The sequence below is a fragment of the Leptomonas pyrrhocoris genome (assembly GCF_001293395.1).
Source record: "Leptomonas pyrrhocoris isolate H10 chromosome Unknown, whole genome shotgun sequence".
NCBI classification, from domain to species: domain Eukaryota; phylum Euglenozoa; class Kinetoplastea; order Trypanosomatida; family Trypanosomatidae; genus Leptomonas; species Leptomonas pyrrhocoris.
In genome coordinates, this window is record NW_015438370.1 from 623,248 (window position 1) to 642,442 (window position 19,195).

General features: G+C 56.4%; 8 protein-coding genes across 12 annotated transcripts in view; all 8 read right to left on the bottom strand.

The window, feature by feature from the left end:
• ABB37_06484 (putative NIMA-related kinase) overlaps window positions 1–591 on the bottom strand; it is a gene marked incomplete at its 3' end in the record, with an annotated part of 3,110 nt that extends 2,519 nt beyond the window's left edge. Inside the window, exon 1 of one of the 2 annotated variants that reach the window (XM_015804823.1) lies at window positions 1–591. This exon is cut by the window's left edge and continues 2,519 nt beyond it. The other variant, XM_015804822.1, reaches the window with a different exon arrangement.
• Window positions 592–1,315: 724 nt separating this feature from the next.
• On the bottom strand, window positions 1,316–1,558 carry ABB37_06485 (hypothetical protein; the record flags this gene model as incomplete). Its single annotated transcript, XM_015804824.1, has 1 exon — window positions 1,316–1,558. One exon carries the CDS (start codon window positions 1,556–1,558, stop codon window positions 1,316–1,318), a length of 243 nt encoding a protein of 80 aa, XP_015656802.1.
• Window positions 1,559–1,592: 34 nt separating this feature from the next.
• Window positions 1,593–3,065, bottom strand: ABB37_06486 (hypothetical protein; the record flags this gene model as incomplete). Its single annotated transcript, XM_015804825.1, has 1 exon — window positions 1,593–3,065. The coding sequence occupies exon 1, from the start codon at window positions 2,892–2,894 to the stop codon at window positions 1,593–1,595; it is 1,302 nt and encodes a 433-aa protein (XP_015656803.1). The 5' UTR covers window positions 2,895–3,065.
• Window positions 3,066–3,573: 508 nt separating this feature from the next.
• On the bottom strand, window positions 3,574–4,080 carry ABB37_06487 (hypothetical protein; the record flags this gene model as incomplete). The annotated part of the gene is made up of 1 exon (XM_015804826.1): window positions 3,574–4,080. Exon 1 carries the CDS (start codon window positions 4,033–4,035, stop codon window positions 3,574–3,576), a length of 462 nt encoding a protein of 153 aa, XP_015656804.1. The 5' UTR covers window positions 4,036–4,080.
• A 394-nt stretch (window positions 4,081–4,474) lies between these two features.
• ABB37_06488 (putative mitochondrial hypothetical protein) lies at window positions 4,475–5,731 on the bottom strand (the record flags this gene model as incomplete). 3 transcript variants are annotated; one of them, XM_015804829.1, is made up of 1 exon in its annotated part: window positions 4,475–5,731. In XM_015804829.1, the coding sequence occupies exon 1, from the start codon at window positions 5,681–5,683 to the stop codon at window positions 4,475–4,477; it is 1,209 nt and encodes a 402-aa protein (XP_015656807.1). In that variant the 5' UTR covers window positions 5,684–5,731. The 3 variants fall into 3 exon arrangements, with proteins under 3 accessions (XP_015656807.1, XP_015656806.1, XP_015656805.1); XM_015804828.1 differs by having other exon boundaries at window positions 4,475–5,727; XM_015804827.1 differs by having other exon boundaries at window positions 4,475–5,715.
• Window positions 5,732–6,213: 482 nt separating this feature from the next.
• Window positions 6,214–9,298, bottom strand: ABB37_06489 (hypothetical protein; the record flags this gene model as incomplete). Its single annotated transcript, XM_015804830.1, has 1 exon — window positions 6,214–9,298. Exon 1 carries the CDS (start codon window positions 8,974–8,976, stop codon window positions 6,214–6,216), a length of 2,763 nt encoding a protein of 920 aa, XP_015656808.1. The 5' UTR covers window positions 8,977–9,298.
• A 2,889-nt stretch (window positions 9,299–12,187) lies between these two features.
• ABB37_06490 (hypothetical protein) lies at window positions 12,188–15,069 on the bottom strand (the record flags this gene model as incomplete). Of its 2 annotated transcripts, none has more annotated exons than XM_015804832.1 (1): window positions 12,188–15,069. In XM_015804832.1, exon 1 carries the CDS (start codon window positions 14,099–14,101, stop codon window positions 12,188–12,190), a length of 1,914 nt encoding a protein of 637 aa, XP_015656810.1. In that variant the 5' UTR covers window positions 14,102–15,069. The 2 variants fall into 2 exon arrangements, with proteins under 2 accessions (XP_015656810.1, XP_015656809.1); XM_015804831.1 differs by having other exon boundaries at window positions 12,188–14,304.
• Window positions 15,070–16,684: 1,615 nt separating this feature from the next.
• Window positions 16,685–18,667, bottom strand: ABB37_06491 (hypothetical protein; the record flags this gene model as incomplete). Its single annotated transcript, XM_015804833.1, has 1 exon — window positions 16,685–18,667. One exon carries the CDS (start codon window positions 18,665–18,667, stop codon window positions 16,685–16,687), a length of 1,983 nt encoding a protein of 660 aa, XP_015656811.1.
• Between the last annotated feature and the right edge of the window lie 528 nt (window positions 18,668–19,195).

Here is a 19,195-nt window from a genome sequence, read left to right on the forward strand (position 1 = left end):
TATATATATATATATATATATATATATATATACATATGGAAGAAGGAGAAAAACCACAGCTCAACAACAAAGCAGCTATTCAATTGAGTCGCGCACCGACGTTGTTACCCGCAGGACGCGCACGCCAAGCCACAGACGACAGCAGGAGTCACACAACTTCCTTCCACTGACAGCTCTTCTCCTGTACGGTGTGAAGAGATGAAGCCAATTACACAGCGAAACAACGGAAACTATTAGGGGGGGGGGGGGCAGCAGCACCGAGAGACAGATGCTCAGAGAAATATGCCGCAGACAAAAGGGTGAGTGATCGCACTCCTTTGGAAATCAATTCAGCTGTAATGCTCTTTTTGGTGAATTAAGGAAGAGAACAAAACAAAACAAAAGAAAGTGCTTATTGTGTTGTGGATGCCCGGTTTGTGAAGCGACAAGTCCGCACGCGGGTTCCTGTCGGGGTGAGCGCTTTGATAGATGCGTTTCGGGGGGTGCAACGTGCCGTGAAGGCAACTCCTTCTTGCTTTTCTTTGCTTCCACTAGGTGCGAAATCGCCGCTTGTTCTCCTTTCTACTGATATTTACTCTCGCTTTCACAGGCTTCGAGCAGGTGTGCTCGAGCACCGTTGCGGCACCGCGGCAGAAGATACAGAAGACAAGAAAAGGAAAAAGAAGGGAGGAGGAACACGTGGAAAGGGAGTGCGAGAACAACAACCACAAAAATAAACGTGCTGGGCGCCGCAGCGGCATCTGCGCAGGCGAAAGGAGTCGTGCTTAAAGAAACTCAAAAGCCTCCGCGGAAGGTGGAGCTCACCGCAACGCGGCGCTTTGCGACACCAAATGGAAAAAAGAAGGAGAGGACATTCGCAAGGCTTGCGAGGCGCTCTATTTAACTAGTGTTGCTACCGTTGATGAAGGGCTGTGCTTGCAGAGAGCAAACATATATATATATATATATATGTCATTTAATGGATTCGCAGTCCAGACTTTTCTCTCTACTACTGTGTGCGATACGCTTCACAGTGGCGGTAAACGCTTTCGCGAAGGAACCGCAATACCGGCTCTGGCTATAAACATGAACATAATACAAAGAAGGCAAATCGAATAGGCGGCACAACGCCGCGATGCTCTTCACACATACACGAATAGAAACAAAAAAAGAACACCCCAAGGAAATACACGGACATCAGTGAAGAAACTCTATGTGTACCGACCATCACCACAGCAACAATCCTCGTTGGCACGCAGACAACGACACGGGAAGCAGCAAGCACGCGGCCCTCAGAAAAGAAAAAAGGAGAAAAAGATAGAGGGAAGTAATCCTCTTACTGTGCCGCGAGATCAGGGTTCACGATCGTCCTCATCATTGTCTCCATCGCCGCGTCATTGGCCAGGATGGTCTGACGCAGGTTGTTTGTCTTCTGCATCTGATCGCTGATCGCGTCCTCTAAATTTTGAAGATTTGCGTGTATCTCCTGGAGACTCTCCTCCGTCTGTCGGCGGGCCTCCGATGCAGCGAGGGCCTGACTGCGCGACTCGCTGCGCCACATCTCCAGCTCGCGCGTCATACTGTCGATGTCGTCGTGGATCGCCTCTAAGAACTTACCGAGCGGGTTCGACGCCTTGGTCAGCATTTGCAGCTGCTCCCGCAGTTGATTCAAATCGCTGTCGCTCAGCGCGTGCGAGCCGCCACCGCGGGAGACGGTGCTGCGGCTGTTGTGGATCACGATACCGTCGTGCGTCGGTGACGCGGCCGCTGCCGACGCGGCGCCGCTGCCGCCGTCGTCGCCGGTCACCCCACGCGCCGCCGCCTCCTGCTCGCGCTTCGCCTTCAGCGCCTGCTGCCCGAGCAGCCCCTTCACCTCGGCATCCTCGGCGACCGCCGCGGTGCGCACCGCCGGCTTCGCCGCGTACTGCGCCGCCACCTTCTGCCAGTCCTGCGCGTCGTCGTCGTCGTCGCCGTCGCTGCCGGCGGTGCGGTCGCCGCTGCGTTTTTTTTCCCTCACGGATGACCCCCGCCGCCGGCGTGGCGTCCGCCGCCCGCTGCGCCTCGATGACCTCGTGGGTCGGCTTCGTGCGCGGTGGGGCCTTGCGCGCACTGGTCGTCGTGTTCCCGCCTGCTGCCGCTGCCGCCGCCGCTGCGGAAGGAGACTCCGCGGAAGAGGCAGAGGCCTCCGCTGCGGCCGCCACGGCACCGGCGGTGTCCCTCTCCCGCTTCTTCTCCTCTCGCCGCTGTCGCCGCTCCGCATCGGCGTCCTTCGCGGCCTCATCACCGCCGACGGCCGGCGCGGCCTCCGCTGCTGCCGCTGCTTTGGCGGCCTTTTCCTTCTCCTTTTCCTTCTCCCGCTTCTTCTCCTCGTGGCGCCGACGGCGCTCCTCCTCGTGGCGCTTCTGCCGCTCCTCTTCGCTCTCCTGCGCCGGCGCGTTGGCCGCCGGTTTGGGTGAGGCAGGGGCCTTTGCGGTTGGTGCCGGTGCCGCCGGTGCCACCGGTGCTGCCAGTGGCTCCGCCCCGCCGCCTTTCACCTTCTGGACGGCAGCCTGCTTCTTCGCTGCGGAAAGCCCGGCACAGGCGGCGAGGTCCTGCAGGAGTTCATTCGTTTTCTCGGGCTCCTCGCCGGCCGCGATCTTCGCGGCGCGCGCCGACACTGGCTTGCCGGTTCCCGCGCCCACTACGGCGATGAGCAGCTCTAGAAAGGCTAACTTCGCCTTTTTGTCGGACACCTTCGCGCTGTCGAGTTGATCGTCCGAGAAGAGGTGCTCGGGAAAGCTGCCAGCCTTCAGCACCGCCAACACGATGTCGTGGATGAAGCGGAAGGGAGGGCGACTGAGGAGCTTCTCGGTGAGCTTGGGGGCCTGAATAACAGCCCCTAGCTCACTCTGGGTCTTCTTGATGACGTCCTCCATTGGTGGGGAGTGCTGCGGAGATGCCGTGTCTGTCCACCGTAGTCCGACGTGGGCGTAAGGCGCTCTCTCAGCGGACGCTTTCTTGTGTGGAAGTGCAAGGTGCGAGTTGGGCTAGCAGCGCCGCGAAAAGAGTGGCAAAGTTCACGGGAGATCCAAGATGTCCTGGGACTCTGCGGGAAAGGCCAGATTATTATTATTATTATTATTAGGTAGATGGGATAGAAGCAGGAAGATGGAGAAGAGAAGGCACACGACGCAGCGCTGCATCGACTGCAGCACCAATGTACCCATGCCCCTCCGCACAGGCGAAGACGCCGGTCGCGGGTTGGAGGGGTCTCGTCAGTGGTGCGTGCAACACGCCGTGTCAGGGGAAGACAAACCTCTCTAACACTTGAGTCAATAAAACTCTTTTTTAATGTAAGTTGACGACGGTGAATAAGCAAAAAACAAAAGGTCCAGCCATGCAGAGGAGTGGTCAAATGTGCGGCGACAGACTCCGCGCTCTCTGCATTGCGGTGTGGGAGCATCTAAGTGTATAGAAAAGAAAAAAGGAAAGAGGAAGATGGAAACGGCTGTAGATCTCTGATCATGTGTTCGCTTCGGCCACTCTCCCTCTCTCTGTGTGTGTATGTGTGTGCAAGGACTGCCTGCGGGCCTCATGACGTACGTGCTGTGCATTTTACGCTGGGGCAGACGGTGCCGCAGGCTTCTGCACGTCCACCTCCGTCCACCCAAGCGCGCGCAGCACGCGTATCCACGCCTCGTCGCCGCTGTAGTGATGCACCACGTCGTCGAGGAACAAGCTCTTCGCGTTCGCCAGCACCGCCGAGAGGGCCCTGGCAACTTCCTCCGATGATTTACAGCACGCGGCGCAGGCGCTGCAGGCCGGGGATGGTGCTTCGAGTGGTGGCGGCGGCGGTGGTGATGACAGCCCCGACCGCGCCGAGGAAAACGGCGGTCCTCTCTTCCCAGCCGCGCCGCTTGCATTTGCGAGGCGGGAAGACAAAGCCGAAGTGGAAGAGGGGGAAGAAGAAAGGGCGCCTCGTGACGAATAGGGAGCGGCGGCGGCGGCGGTGGTGCCTACAAGGCGCGTTGCAGCGAGCGCAGAAGCGCCTGTGCGTAGCGGCTCCTTCCCTGGCATAGAGGCGGCACGGTGAACGCTGTTCGACGCTAGAAACGGTTTCGCTGCCACGCGTGACACGAAGTAAGCGTTCGTGCCGAAGGAGAGAGAGAGAGAGACAAAGAAGGGGGGTAAGTGTGCTGCGGTTACGGCAGACTGAAAGAGGAAAGCGATGGGCGACGCGGTGTCGACTCAGATGAAAAGAAAAGAACGCGTTACAGCGGAAAGCAGCGGACACCAGCGGAGGACGTTTGTCTGCGCGGCTGCGTGTCGTTCGCAATGTCTATTTTCTGTTGTTTTTTTTCTCAAGAACCAGCAGCAGCGCCTTCGTTTCCTTCGCAAGTATTTCCTTGGTTTCGGCGTGTTGATTGGACTAAAGCTGGTAATGTGTGAGAACCAACGAAAAGCAAGTACGCCCACCCACCCACACCGTCACACACACACACAGTCACACACTGCATCACGAATTCGGGTCCGTGTAGGGACGCAGACGCTTAAAGTTGCTGTCGATCATTTTGGTGAAGGCGCTGCGAAACTGCACTCTCCACGCCTCCTCGTCCGCGGCGTACCGGAGAATTAAATCGCGGTACGTCCTGTTCTTCAACAGCTCCACCTCCGCCTTGTTGAAGACGCACTGCCGCTTCTTTGTCTTCCCGTCCACCTTCTCCTTCGCGTAGGTGCACACCAGCGTTTGCGGGAGCTCCTTCAACTCCTTGTTGTCCTGCGAACGCTCAATCTTCAGCGGGGTAAACTCCTTTTCGTGCTCCAGCAGGAATTGATAGTAACGGTTGCTCAGCGTGTACCGCTGACCCACGTGTGTGGCGCCCTCGATCCCGCTCACGTCCTCGTGGAACTCACCGACGCTGTGGCAGGCGAGAAGTGCCACACACTCCGCCTCCGTCAGACCGCCCAGCGAGTGCAGGACGGTGACGATGGAGAACGTCTTCTGGTTCGGGTCCTTCGCGACGTTGCGGGCGGGGGCTGCATCGGTGTCGTTGCGGCCCCACCGCCACTCCTCCAGCACCGTCTCATACGGACCGTTTAAGTACTTCACCCCCGCAATCGCCGCCAGCGACGCGATGTCCTCGGTGGAAGCATGAAAGGTGTTGGACAGGTAGTTCATCACTCCGGCGATGTCGCCCAATCCACGCACGACGGCGCACGACTCGTCCACCGTGGCGGCGGGAAAACCGGCCCGACGCGCCGCCAGCACGAAGGCGACGCGAATACTCGTTGCCGCCAAATCCGGGCGAAACTCGAACTGCTTACACGCCGCCGCCACGACGTCCTCGCGCGAGAACTTCGGCTTAATCTTCGACTCGTCCACCTCGACGAAGTGCCCGGCGAGCCAGCCGGCGCAGAGGCAGCCGAGGCACATCAGAATGAGCCACGTGTGATTGATGTGCTCCCACGACTTGAAGGGATTTGCCACCTCCGTCTCCTTGCGGCCGGCCCCGACGTTGGGTGGGGCGGTGAACATGTTGTGGTGTTTGCGCGGTGCACCGTGTGTTGCCGTGGGGCTGCCAGCGGCAGCAGATGAGGTGGAGCTACCCGTGAGACGCTGCGCCATGAACAGCGGGGAGAAGGAGGCGACGCGCCGGCCAGGCAGCCGGGCTGCCGTGACGACCAGCTGCCGGCCACCGCCCACTAACCACGCAGCGCGAAGCATACGGTTCCTTATTTTACTGTCCCTAAAGGACCTCCAATTCGTACTTGCTGACGTGCAGAAATGATTATGAGGCGCGGTTAAAAGAGATAAAAGAGAATTCAAAGGAAGGGAGAAATGATGTGGCCGAGTTGGGCGTAGCCGGCCTGCAGAAATCATCACTCGAGGCGGAGCGAGCGAGTCCGCCTCGATTATGAACCTTTTTTTTGTTTGTTTTAGTGTACCTCACCCACTGCGTCAACGCCTGTGTGTGTGTGTGTGTGTGGTGGCGTCTCCCACGTGAAATTGCCTTCTGCTTTTCCGCAGCGCTCACGATGCCACTGACTTCATCTTTCCATCTCGTCTTGTACAGCGCGAACGAAACAGCCACTGCACGAGTGCAGGAGGGGAAGAGGGAGGAGAGCACGTTGCTTTGAAAAAGGAAAAGGCGCAAGGGAAAAATCAAAAACCGAGTTGTGCTTTCGCAATCAGTTTATTGCACGAACACACACACAGGGGCAGCGATCGAATCAACGCCGTACTTTTCTTTCCGCTTAGCTCGCCGATGCTTTGCGGCGACCCACGGCTTTAAAGAAGTCGTCACAGACGTCGAGGATTTCGTTCAGCCGCTCATCAGACTCACCCTTCGAGGATACATCCATCAAATCCTCCATCTGCTCCGAGAACTTGCGCACCGTCGTCAGACAATACTTCCGCAGCAGGTCAGGCTGGTCCATGTCGAGCAGCGCATCCACCACGCCGGCCCACGCGTCCAGCACGTCTTCCGACGCGGAGTTCAGCACGTCTTGCACCTGCGCCATCACCGGAGGCATCTTCTGCATGTGGCGTGCGAGCGCGACGTTCTCGCACTCGAGCTGCACGCGGATTAGCACGGTCAAGAAGCTATGGGTGGTGCCGAGGGTGTTGTCGACTTGCCGCAGCAGCGGAATCGAGAAGCGGGTGTGCTCGGCGAGCGCGTCGAGGTCGTTGGTGATCTTTGCCGCCGCGGCGTGGATGCGATCCACCACGGCGAAGAGGACGGACTCCACCTCCCGCACGCCCGGGAAGAGCGCAAAGGCCTCGATGTACTGCACCGCCGCCCAAAAGAACGTCACGTAGTTCGAGTCCGCCGTCAGGCAGTGGAGGAAGAGCAGCAGCGGCTTCAAAGCGACCCAGCCGAACATGCCCGGCAGGTTCTTCTGGATGCACCGCTCTTGGTAGCTGTTCACGATGGTGATCACCGCCGGATAGTCCTCCACCCCGAGACGCTGGATGTGCAGCTGCGTCACGATGGCGTCCTTCGCGGCGTTCATGTCGCGGTAGAAGCGATCGACGAAGCGACGCGCCGGGCGGCTTTGAATGCCCATCGTCACGGACGGCTCCTGCGCAGCGCTCATGGCGGCCCGCAGCAGCTTGTATGAGACGCCGCTCTCGGTGCCGTCTGTGCGAAGCTGCGACAGCAGAAAAAGCACGAACTTCTCGCCCTCCGCGTAGCTCCTGCGGAGAAGAAGTCGGATGATCAACCCCACGGCCTCCACGTCGATCAGGTCGGATATGCCGGGGTGGGTCACGATGAGCCCCAGCGCACTCCGCACGCCCACCATGACCTGGTCCACATCCTCGGAGTCCAGCACGCGGTGCAGCAGCACATTTAACCGCAGCGCCTCCAGCAACTGCACATCCGCCGGGTTCGGCTTGTCGACGGACCGAATGCGGTTCAAGGCAGTCGTAGTCGATAAGTGCGAGGAGCAGTGCAACACGCTCGCTTCGTACTGCTGACGGATCGCCTCGTACGACCACCCGTTGGACTCCAACACCTGCGCGAAGTCGCTCTCTTCCTCCGCGGCGTCGTGCAGCTGACGCACCGCAGCCGCGTAATCGTACGGCGGCACACGCACGACGTCGATGTGCGAGACGAGCTGCATCGCCAGCCCGGTCTGGTGCAGCGCCAGCCGCCGACTCGCGCACCGCGACAGCATCCGGTACGCGCTGCTCAGTTGGCGAAGGTAAAGGAAGCCGCACGCATCCTGCTCCTCCTTGCGGAAGGCGGCCTCGTCCACTGGCGACGTCGCCGCCACCGCCTCCACCTCCGCGCGTGCCTTCGTATCGTTCTCCGCCTCGTCGTAGTTCAAGCCCGGTGCGAGGCCCATCAACGCCTCGGACTGCAGCCCGGTCATGGACAGCTCCCCGCCAACGGTCAGCGCCACCGCCCGCTGCTCCGTGTACGTCTCCGTCATCGCCAGGTCAGACATGGGCAGCGAGTACTGCGCCCGGCCAACGCAGAAGGACGGCGGGCAGCGCAGATTCCACACCGCGACGGACCCGTCCGAGCCCGCCGTCGTCAGCAAGTCGGCGTTGTGCCGCCACCACCGCAGCCGCACGGCGTCCCCTTGCAGCGTGGTCACCACCGACACCGCCCGGGCGGGGTAGCGGGCGTCGTACACGGCGAAGGCGCCGTCGGAGCCGGTCAGCGCCAGCAACGCGGGGAGAAGCGGGTTGAAGTCCGCGCCGTGCGCCACGACCGGCAGGCCGCCGGCACGACGCGACGGCAGTGCGACGGCGTTGCCATCGCTGGAGCTGCGCGCGTCCACGAGCATCACGCTGCCGTCGTAGGTGCCGCTGAGCACCACAGACGCGCTCGACGGGGCCCACGTCGCAAAAGTGACGGGCGTCGCCGCGTCGGACTGCGTGTGCGGGCTCCACTGCTGGACGGGCATCGGTCCCCCGGCGAGATCCCAGATGTACGCCGACGTGCCCTTGACAGCCAACACGCTGTTCTTTGCCTCCCTGTTGACCGACACGCAGCGGACGGAGGTGGAGGCGGCCGGCGCGCTTGGAGAAACGGTGAGCTGCGACACAGCTGGCTCGGCGGGTCCAGTGAGCAACGCCCCTGACGGTGCAAGCAGCCCACTGCTTTCTCGGCAGCTCTCGGCGGTGACGTCGCACACCAAGACGCGGCCCCGGCTGGAGCCTAGAAACAGCAAATCATCGCACCACGCCACCGCGGAGGTGCGCGCGTCGTCCGCCAGGTCGAGCCACCGCATGCGCGGCACGGCGCTTAGCGAGGGCACGGACTCTTCGAGTGGCAGGAGGCCCACCGCGCTCGACCCGGTCAGGGGGCACAGAGCAAGCGCCGCCGCGTTCTCGCTGTTGTGCAGCGCGATTTGAGCAGAGCCGAAGAGGACGCCCGGGGCGGCGAGGGGGACGGAGCTCATGACGAGGTCGGCATGGTTGCTGAGGAGGCCGCGGAGTTGGTCCCGCTTCCGCCACGACGAGGCAGAGACGTAGTCGTGCAAATTCACAATACTCTGCTCCATATTTTGCTTTGCTTGCTTGTTTGCTCCGGCTGAACCGCCGTTGTAAAGTGAGGCGTACCAACGTTTAACGAGATAAATAAAAAGAGAAGGAAAAAAGGTCTTCGTTGTTTGAGTGGCTATGTGTTGCAGGAAGTTTCGTGAGAGTTAGAGACAAATACGGAGCTTCAGCACGGCCGTCTTAATCTATCGTCTTGTGTGCTCTACTTTCCAGTGTGCGGGGAAGGCTCATGCAGAGACCCGATCGTTCGCAAAGCATTAGACATGGGGTGCGCCCCCACCAAAAAGAAAAAAAAACCTGAGTACGATATGCAGCGCGGCACTCTGCCGATTCACAGCCGCGATCGTCGTACAGAAGACAGGAGAGAAAGTGTGAGAAGCGGAAGCGCGAGAGGGAGACCAGCTGGAACTTACGGAGAAGTGAATGACTGAAGTGGCATAACTCGGCATGTTCTGCTTCGCTCCTCCTTACTCCTTTTCGTTGTTGCAACATCATACGTGGTCTTCTGTTTCCAGTCGCACTCCGTCTGGAACGGAGAAAGAGCCGGCGGACTGCGCTTTCTTACACTGCTGTGCTGCCGCTGAGTGACCGCCGATGTTCCTCCTGCGATAAGCGGCACAGGCGGCATCGAGTTTACTGCTCGTGCGATTTTTTTTCGTTTTACTTCTCTCTTTTTTAGTTTTCTGGGAAGCTCATCGCCCCACTCGCGCCAGGCGGAGACAACGCGGAGAGAAAATAATAATATTAATAAATACCGTCGTGGGTAAAAGGAAAAGACGAGATGACTTCAGCGCCGCATACAAAAGAAAATACTATATATATATTGGCAAAGAAGTTCAACGGAGAGAACCGAAGCGTAGGAGGAGATTGCGACTCCCACAGAACAGTCGGCGTGTCACCTTCACCCGAGAGAAAGGACAACACACACCTCTTTCTTTTACGGAGGGCACAGAGTCTGATGACATTCGATGATGAAAGAAAAGAAAGAGATGGTTCGCGGTGAATGAAGCCGTTTAGACGCGACAAGACGTGGAAGCAATTCCTCTTCAGCAACTCCATCATTTTTTTCCTTTCTTTTCAGGAACTCTCACAAAAAAATAGGTAAATAAAACTGTTTACTGCACGCATTGCGTGAAAGGCAGTGCCTCGGTGCGGGTGGTGGGGGAGGGCGTGTCATTTGTGCTGTCTCTCGCTTGGCCCTACGCGGAGAAGAAGGCGAGGGCGGGTTTGTCCCCAAGTTTCCTTCGCGGCATTCAACTCCCTAGTAGGTCCATTCACACACAGCAGCGACACAACATACATACATATATATAAACATCGCTAGGACACCTCAAGCCTTTTTTAATTGCTGTAGTGAAGAGCTCCAGGGAACCTCCGAACAGTTTCTAAACAAGGTGGGGGAAGCGTAGCATGTATAGATGCAGAACGATCACGTACAGGTCCTTCGACTCCTCCCCGCACAACTTTAGCCTTCAAACAAACAAACAAAAGAGAGAGAAATCAAACATCGATTCGGGTGAATCCGTTTTTCTTGTTTTTTTTTTTGTAAAGCATCAAGGTTTAAACACACTTGATAGTAAAAGTCAAAAAACAAAAAGTGAACTTTCGCTACAAAACCCCCGTTCGTTCTCCTGATCGTTGGCGACTTGTTTTTCATTTCGTATTTATTGGTGTTTTTCTTTTAGTTGTTCCTGCTGACTTGCGTGCCCCATCGGTGTGACAGCAGGCTCATTTGCTCCGTTTTTCCCTTTATTTCTTTAACTTAAATTCATCTACTTTTCTTTTACTTTGCGCCGTTCGTCGAGGAAGAAAAAAAGGAAGGTCTTTGCTCAATGAAACCACAGGAGCTAAATAATAAACAGAAGAAATAAAAATAGAGAATGCAGTGAACACTGCTGCTGCTGCTGCTTCCCGTGCAGGTGTGTAATGGATCTTCATCTCCTCTCGCGGTACAAAATGGGCTATACTTTCTTTCGGGGAGCAAGTCGCACCGCTTGCTCCCCGAAAGAAACGGCGGAAACGGAGAACAGAGATGAAAACCAACACCCAGCTTTTTTTCTTTACAACAGGGAAGAGAACTCTTTTTAAAAGCACACGCATTCCTTTAGAAGAGAATCAGAAGAGAAGCAAACAAACAAACAAAGCACCGATAGGTGTCATTTAACCATTCTTTACCGCTTAAGAGTCTAATAGTAGTTCATAACGAAGAAAAGAAAAAAAAAGAGAAGAAAAAAAGATTGAGGGGAAAAAGTTCTTTTTGTGGCTGGAGATTTCAGCTGAGCGCGAAGGGCGGGTTTGTCCCCAAGTTTCCCTTCTATCGCGTAACTAGAAAATAAAAAGTGAAGATGAACAAACGTCGTACAGTAAATATATATTGCTTGTGTGTGTGTATCTGTTATGCCTGTGAAAACAAACGACGTCATACACTTTCCTTGCTATTATATATATATATATATATAATATATTTCTCATTTCCTTTTTTCATCTGTGATTGTGTGCCAAACACACACACACACACGCAACCCGATCTGCGAGCGAAGCTAAGCGAACATCGTTGGCCTGCGGTCTCTTAGCACACGACGAAACGCACCATTTACTTTTTGCCGTTGTGCGCAACTGCGCTCGTTCCCGCTGGGGAATGAAACCTGTGAAGCGCAAAAGACAACAACTAAAAACGGCGGATACGAAAACAGACGAATCGAAGCAGCACAGAGCCCGACGAGACAAGGATTCACCGCAGAGCCACGAATCGGAAGAAAGGAGAAAAAAATCTTCACTTGAAGTAGGTTTTCTTATCGTTTTCGTACAGCGTCGTGCGTGCATATCGAAAGAGAAAAAAGGATATATTTTGATATATATATATATATATATATATATATGTGCACCGCAACGACTCAAACAGCGTGTTCTTATCTTCGTGTCTTTCATGTTCACCGCCTTCGCGTCTTTTTTCTGATCTGCTGCTCGCTGCATCCTCTGCGTGCTTTAGCGCGTGTGATCGCATCGCCCACGCTAAAGGGTTCGACGAACGCAAAGAGCAACGAAGAAGAGCAGCGAGCAGCGGATCAGAAAGAAGACGCACAAGCACACCGAGACAGACACAATCCTCCCCCACGCAGGAGTCCTTGCGGATCTGTGTGTGTGTGTGCGTAGGTGCGTTATCTGGGCGCTGGTGCATGACCCATCACGTTCGGTGTTTCCCCCTTCGCTGCCTTACAGCCCCTCCTGCAGCTCGACAAACTCGCCTTCGGAGGACCGCTCGGCGGCCTTCTCCTCCGATTGCTTCCGCACGCGCGCAACGTAGCGCGCGTAGCGCACGTGCACGAGAGCCGCGAAGATCAGGCCCGCAGCGGCGAGGCAGGTGGAGACGATGAAAGGGACTTGGATGCAAACCGCCGTATTGCACTCCTGCGCCGCGCTGAGGCCCAGCTGGCGGTGCTTCATGTCCACGTACATGCCGAAGAGGAGCCGATTGAAGCAGATCACGCAGATCACCGTCACCATGAAGCCCATGTTGTACAGCGTGTTGTGGAACCGCTCGAAGAGGCAGGTGAAGATGAGCGCCTGGAGGGCGGCGTTGAAGCCGTTCGTGATGTACACGAGAATGTAAGGCAGCAGGATCACCTTGCCCGGCAGCACCAGCAGCAGCACACCGCCGACGGTGGCGATGACAGGGCACACAAACAGAGCCGTGGTCACGAGCAGCTTGCCGCCGCGACCGCGCTGGTACTGGACGTAGGCCTCAAACAAACCGAACGCCATGCGGCCGACGCTGTTGCCGAGACCAAGGAAGGCGGTGTAGAGAGCGGAGGTCTGCGCACTGCGGGCCTCGCCGGTCTTGGCGATCGAGACGGTGCTGCCGTTGTACGAGACCATGATGCCGATGGGTGCGATGCAGAACATGTAAAGCAGGATGAACCACAAGTCGGGTGACTTGATGTAGTCCATCACGGTGGTGCCCTGGTAGCGCGGATCTTGGCGGGCGTAGCGGTCCTTCTCTGCCTCCTCCTCCGTCCCCGGCGCCGCCACTGGCTCCGAGTTGGTGGGAGAGTCGCCCTGCGCGGCCACCGCTGCCGCCACCACGGCCGGCTTGTTCAGCGTCACCTCGCTCTCGACCGCTCCGTCATCGCTCGACGTCTCGCGGGGTGTGGCGTAGAGCTGCGCGATCGCACGAACTTCTTCGTCTGTCGGCGCCGGCTCGTCGATGCCGCCGAGGCAGCGCAGGGGGAGCACCATCAGGAAGAGGCACAGCGTCAGCATGACCGCGATGACGCCGATGCCAATCTCACTGCCGCGCGAAACGCTGTGGACAAACGACACGATGGGCGTCTCAATGGTGAAGAAGAGAATCATCGTGATGACCACCGCGTAGCCGACGGCGAGGCGGCGCATCGGGACGGACTTGTGGTGGTACAACGGCTTGGTCGCCGCCAACTCCGCCACCTCCTCCAGGTCCTTGTTGCGCAGACGCCACCAGTTCATGTAGTACGGCGGCAGGACAATCACAAATCCCGCGCACACCGTCACGACGGCGATGACGGCGCAAAGGAAGTAAATGAAGCCGACGATGTCGTCCTTGAAGAAGGTCGTGCTGAGGCAGGCAAAGATCGTGCTGCCCAGACCCGTCATCACCTTCGCCAGGCACACTACCGGGCCACGGTTACGCGGGAAAATCTCGAACAATGTCGACACGTATGTCGTGTCGATCAGGCCGCTGGCGGTGTTGAGGAAGGCGTAGAAGACGGTGATGGTGGCGGTGTTGCCGGGGATCTTGCCGGTGAAGGTCAGGGCGAGACACACAGTGCCGATCACACCCGTCACAAGGCAGATGACAAAGTTGAGGAACGGGCCCATGGTCTCGAAGATGAGGCTGTACGGAAGGAGGAAGTAGCAGAAGACGAGCCCGACCGTGCTCACCGTCGAGAGGTCACCGGCGGAGAGCTGGAACTGATCGCGGAACTGCGTCGTGAAAAGGTCATACGCGTACGTCAGGGACACACAGATACCGCAAAAAAGCCCACAGACGAGGATGGCAAACCTATTCACCTCGCTCACCGGGTGCAAGCCACGCTCCTTGCGCGCACGCACGGCGCGGGTCTGCGAGAACCAATCCGAGACGAGCATCATTGCGGCAGCCCACACTCAAGAGAAAAGGCAAAGCTGTCTTGTGGAGGTACTTGCAAAAAGCGAGGACGAGAAGAGGACAAAGGCGTGCTTGAGGATCGTACCGAAAACCACGAAGAAAATGGCTGTTTGTTTGTTTGTTTTCCTTTCAAAGAAGATAATGCGAGAGAAAAAAAGAAGTAGCTTACGAGCCTTTAAAACTTAACTGCGGGGATGAAGGAGAACGGGCCGTTTTAGGCCGCGTGTGTGCGCAGCAGAGAGGAGGGGGGGGGGGGCAAAGGAAGAAGGAAGAGAGGGAGGAGGAGGTTGATGGATGGCTTCATGTATTCGTCGCCTTTCAGTTTCGCTTACTCAGGTGGGCTATCGACAAAGCAGACACCCTGCTCCCTACGCAAATGCCGACGTCACGGTGGTGGTGGTCACGCGCTGATGCGACCTTTTCGTACGGTTCTGTGGAGCCGATCAGCAAAAAAAAGAGAAACAAAAACCAGCAGTCTGCATGAATCACCCGTAGCCACGACTACAGAAACCCGTGTGGTATTCCCCCCTGCAGAGAGCACAGGGAGGACAGGCGCGGATCACGACATCAATCAGAATTTCAACGAAAGCGTAAAGACGAAAAGACAATTAGATGCAACCGCGCGTAAAAGAAAAGGGAAAAGGGTAATTCTTTTTGATCACCGCTGCGAATAGCCATATATCGATATACGCATATATGAGAAATCTGGAGTACTATCCCGTGCAGACCGACGCGTAACTCTGGCACTTTGGTGTGTCCGATGCCAAGACGACGCTGAACCAGCTGTTTTACTTCGTTTCTCCTACTGACCCCTCACTGGGCACGCATGCCTGTATTTCATACGCTCAACGTGCTCCCTGCGATCGTGCGTTGATAAAAGGCCGACGGACACCCGCAACACCGACGGAGAGTCGCACCGACATCGGCACCTCGACAAGAAAAGCGCAGAGCCTACGCCACGTCAAAGAGTAAAGGAAAAGTGCGAAGTCAGAACACAAGGGGAAAGAAGAAAACGACACGGCGGATGAATATATAGCCTTTCATGTCATCTCGACGCTTTAGTAGCGCGTTCTGAGCTGTCACGGCGTGTGTGTGTGTGGCCCTCTTCCTCACGTACACAAACGCGCATACACAACCGGACATGCAAACCGCATAAGCACGTCAAGTACGTGTCAGAAGAAGGCCCAGGTGTGTTTTCCATTTCCTTTCCTTCTATCTGTTGTTTTTTCTTCTTACCTGTAGTGATCGCTTCGGCGTTGTAGCAGCAGCATTCCGCAGGCGGGAAAGCGGCGCGTGTTTATCGCTACGGAAAAACAAAGTCAAAGAAGAGGCATTGTAGCTAATCTTTTGCTGTTCATTTACAGTAATTAGTAAGAAACTTTTAATACAAAATAATGTGTACAACACGAATGGATCGCTCTCGAAGGACACTTCCTTCCACATCTTATTTCTTTTTTGTTTATAATCTCTGCTCTCGGTGTTTCACTTTCCTGGAGAAACACGAAAGAAGCGCTGGAGAAAAAGAAAAAGAAGGCACCGTGCCGGGCAATCACATTTTTCTTTCTTTTGGCTCACGTGAGCCGCTCCACTCTCCGCTGCCCGGTCGCACTCGTACAGCGTTTCCCCCGTGCCTTTTCCTTTCCTTATGTCTCTCTGTTGCTCGTTTTGCGGGGACGCAAACGCATGCTTGACCTTTGCCGCCTCGTGCGTCGGTGCTATACGAGACGTGGTGCGGTGCGGTGCACAAGCGCGGCGAGTAGAGACGAAGGGAGAGAGAGGAGGGGCCGCCACCACGGCGGAGTAAACACCGACGAGCCGACAAGAACAGCGGACGAGCACATCACGTTAAACGAAAACATTGGGAAGGGCCACGTGATTAAAACAAGATGGAAAAAACACTCACAAGAACAAAAGCAAAGTTAAATAAACGGGGAAAACAAAGAAAGGTGAGGAGGGGGGTTACGCACTTGTTTCTTCTGTCGGTGACATTCAAACTTTCAAACAAAAAGGGAAAAAAGAACAATAGGAATATATATATATATATGTACTTGTCTTACAGGGAAAAGAGAACGAAGGACGATGAAGAACAGTCACACAGCAAGTTTGCCCCGCGGCGAAGGACGAGCACCGTCTTTTTATTTTCTCTCTTTAAGTCCATGTTGGTGTGCAGACGGCGACTAGTAGGAAGAAGAAAAAGCAAGAGAAAATAACAGAACATAACAGACAATAACTGAAAACCGCAGGGGGGTGGATCTGCGAAGGTGCCAGCGAGGAGTAATTGTACTTACGTATTCCGCATGTTTCAGTGAAACGGGTAAGGCCACAACGGGGCGTCTCTGACGAAAGAAGGTAGCCCGGTGGTCTGCAGGTCTTTTGCTGAATGCGCGTTGCACTTGTCCCCTTACGACCTCGTAGGCGCGCTTCGTACCCAGCTGTGCGCGCGGCATCCATGAAAGCAAAAAAAGAAAGAGAAGAGAGCAAACTAAATCACCGTAATAGATACGGCACGGATCGAAATACGCATTCTCACACGCTGGACAGAGGTAATGGAAAGAGACGTTGACGCGCTACTCCAGGCACTCTTCAGGCTTGGCGGACACGGCGGCCTCCGCCTCCATCCGGGCCTTCTTCACACGCGCGCGCTCGCGGTGCACAAACGCGGCGTAGCGGAAGTGAATGGCTAAGGCCACGAAGATGCCACAGAACCCCAGCACGGTGCCTACAATCAGCGGGGTACGCACGCATGACTTCACCGTGCAGTCTTGATCGAGCGGGATGCCGAGGCGCCGCTGCTCCTTGTTGATCGAGCGGCCGAACATGCCGAGGTTGAAGGAGATGATGGTGCACATCTGCACCAGGAAGCTGATGTTGTACAGGAAGTTGTGGTTGCTCTCGAAGAGGCAAGGGAAGATAAGGGCATTGACGCCGGCGAAGACGCCCTCCTCGAGGTACACGAGAATGAAGGGGAACAGCACGGCCTCACCGGGCAGCACCAGCAAGAAGAGACCGCCCAGGAAGGAGAGCAGCGGGGAAAAGGGCAGCGCCATCGTGACAAGGAATCGGCGGTTCTCGGGGTCCTGGTGCTGGACGTAGGCCTCGAACAGGCCAAAGCCAATGCGGCCCACGCTGCTGCCGACGCCGAGGAAGGCGGTGTAAAGCGCGGAGAGCTGCCCGCTGCGCTGCTTGCCGGTCAGGGCAACAGAAATAGTGGAGGAGTTGTACATGACGAGGATACCCATGCAGCCGTAGCACACAAAGAGGAGTATGATGAGCCACAGGTCGAGCGATTTGAGGTAGTCCCAAATGGTGCCCTTGTAGCGCGGGTCCTGGTACGTGTAGTCCTCCTCGACGGCCTCTACCGACTCGCTCGAGCTGTTGTGCTCCGGGTGCACGCCCATGAAGGGCTCCCCGCTGCCGGCCTGCGGCGAGCTCTCGTCGTTGTTACTCGTGCGCATCTCAATCACGCCCATCTCTTCGTTGTAGCCCTTGTTGACCTCACCCGCCTCCGCCGAGCGGCGACGCGACACGGAGTCCGAGTCTTCGAGCATTTCAAGCTCCGGTGCCGGGTCGTTCATGCCGCCGAGGCAGCGCAGAGGCAGCAGCATCAGAAAGATGCTCAGCGTCAGCACGATTGTCACGGCGCCAATTGCCATCTTCGCGCCGTGCGAAACGTTGTTCATGTAGGCGAGCACAGGTGCCTCTACCGTGAAGAAGACCAGTAGGCTGATCACGACAGTGTAGCCGATGATCAGGCGCGGCAGCGGCACGAACTTACTGTCGTAGTACACCACGGTGGACTGCAGGGCTGCGATCTGCGCCTTCGTCTTGCCTTGGCGACGCCACCAGTTCACCAGATACGGCGGCAGAACCATGACGAAGCTGGCCCAGATGCTCACCGCGATGCACAACGCCATGATGAAGTAGATGAACCCCGTGATGGTATTCTCGAAGACGGTGTCGCTCAGCGCCGCCAGTACGGAGCTGCCCAGACCCGTCATCACCTTCGCCAGGCACACCACCGGACCACGGTTACGCGGGAAGACCTCGAAGAGCGTTGACACGTAGCTCGTGTCGATCAGGCCGCTCGCCGCATTCAGAAAGGCGTAGAAGACGGTGATGGTGGCGGTGTTGCCGGCGATGTGGCCGTTGAACACAGCTACGAGACCGACACCGCCGATCGTTGCGGCGATGGCGCACATCCAGAAGGTAAGAAAAGGGCCCAAATTCTCAAAGATGAAGCTGTACGGAATCGTAAAGTAGCAGAAGACCAATCCGACCGTGCTGATGGTCGTCAAATCACTCGAGGACAAGTTGAACTGACTTCGGAACTGCGTCGTGAAGAGATCGAATGCGTACGTCAGGGACACGCACACACTGCAGAAGTAGCAGCACACGAGGAGGTGGAAGCGGCTCAACTCGCACACGGGGTGGAGGCCTCTGCGCTTGCGCTCCTCCAGCTGGCGGGTCTGCGAGAAGATGGGCTTCGCCGCCTTCTTGATTCCTTGAATCAACGAAGCCCCGCACCCACGGGATTCGGAGGACGACGACATCGTTGGAGAAGAGAAGAAGGGCTTTCCTTTTTTTATGATTTGCACTGTGCGGTTGTGTCTATTTGTTTTATTTATCCTCAATTCTTCTTTTCCCTTTAAATTTTGCTGGGTAGCAGAAAACAAGAAACAAGTTTGGCCGTCGGAACAGAAGGAGTACTGAATTATTTATTATCACTAAATTGGTTTTTCCTTGTTATGTTCTTCTGCGATGTGTGTGAGGACGATGAAGATACCACGAGAAAGAAAGAAGGAGGCGAACAACAATAGCAAAGGAGAGAGGTGGATGGAGGGAGGCGGTTGCACGGCGTGACCGCAGGCACCCTGGGTGAGCATCACCCCTGCAAGACGCGGGGAAAGAAGACCACGTTGTGCAGTCTTCGTGTGCGCCTTTCTCAGCGCTGCGACAGCGCCACTGAAGCGGACGTGTACGCCGCGTGGGCATACGGGCTGGTACAAACGCTCGCATTGATCAAAAGAACCGATACTGCAGGAGACACTGTTCGCCTGATTGGTTTCCATTGAAAAGTG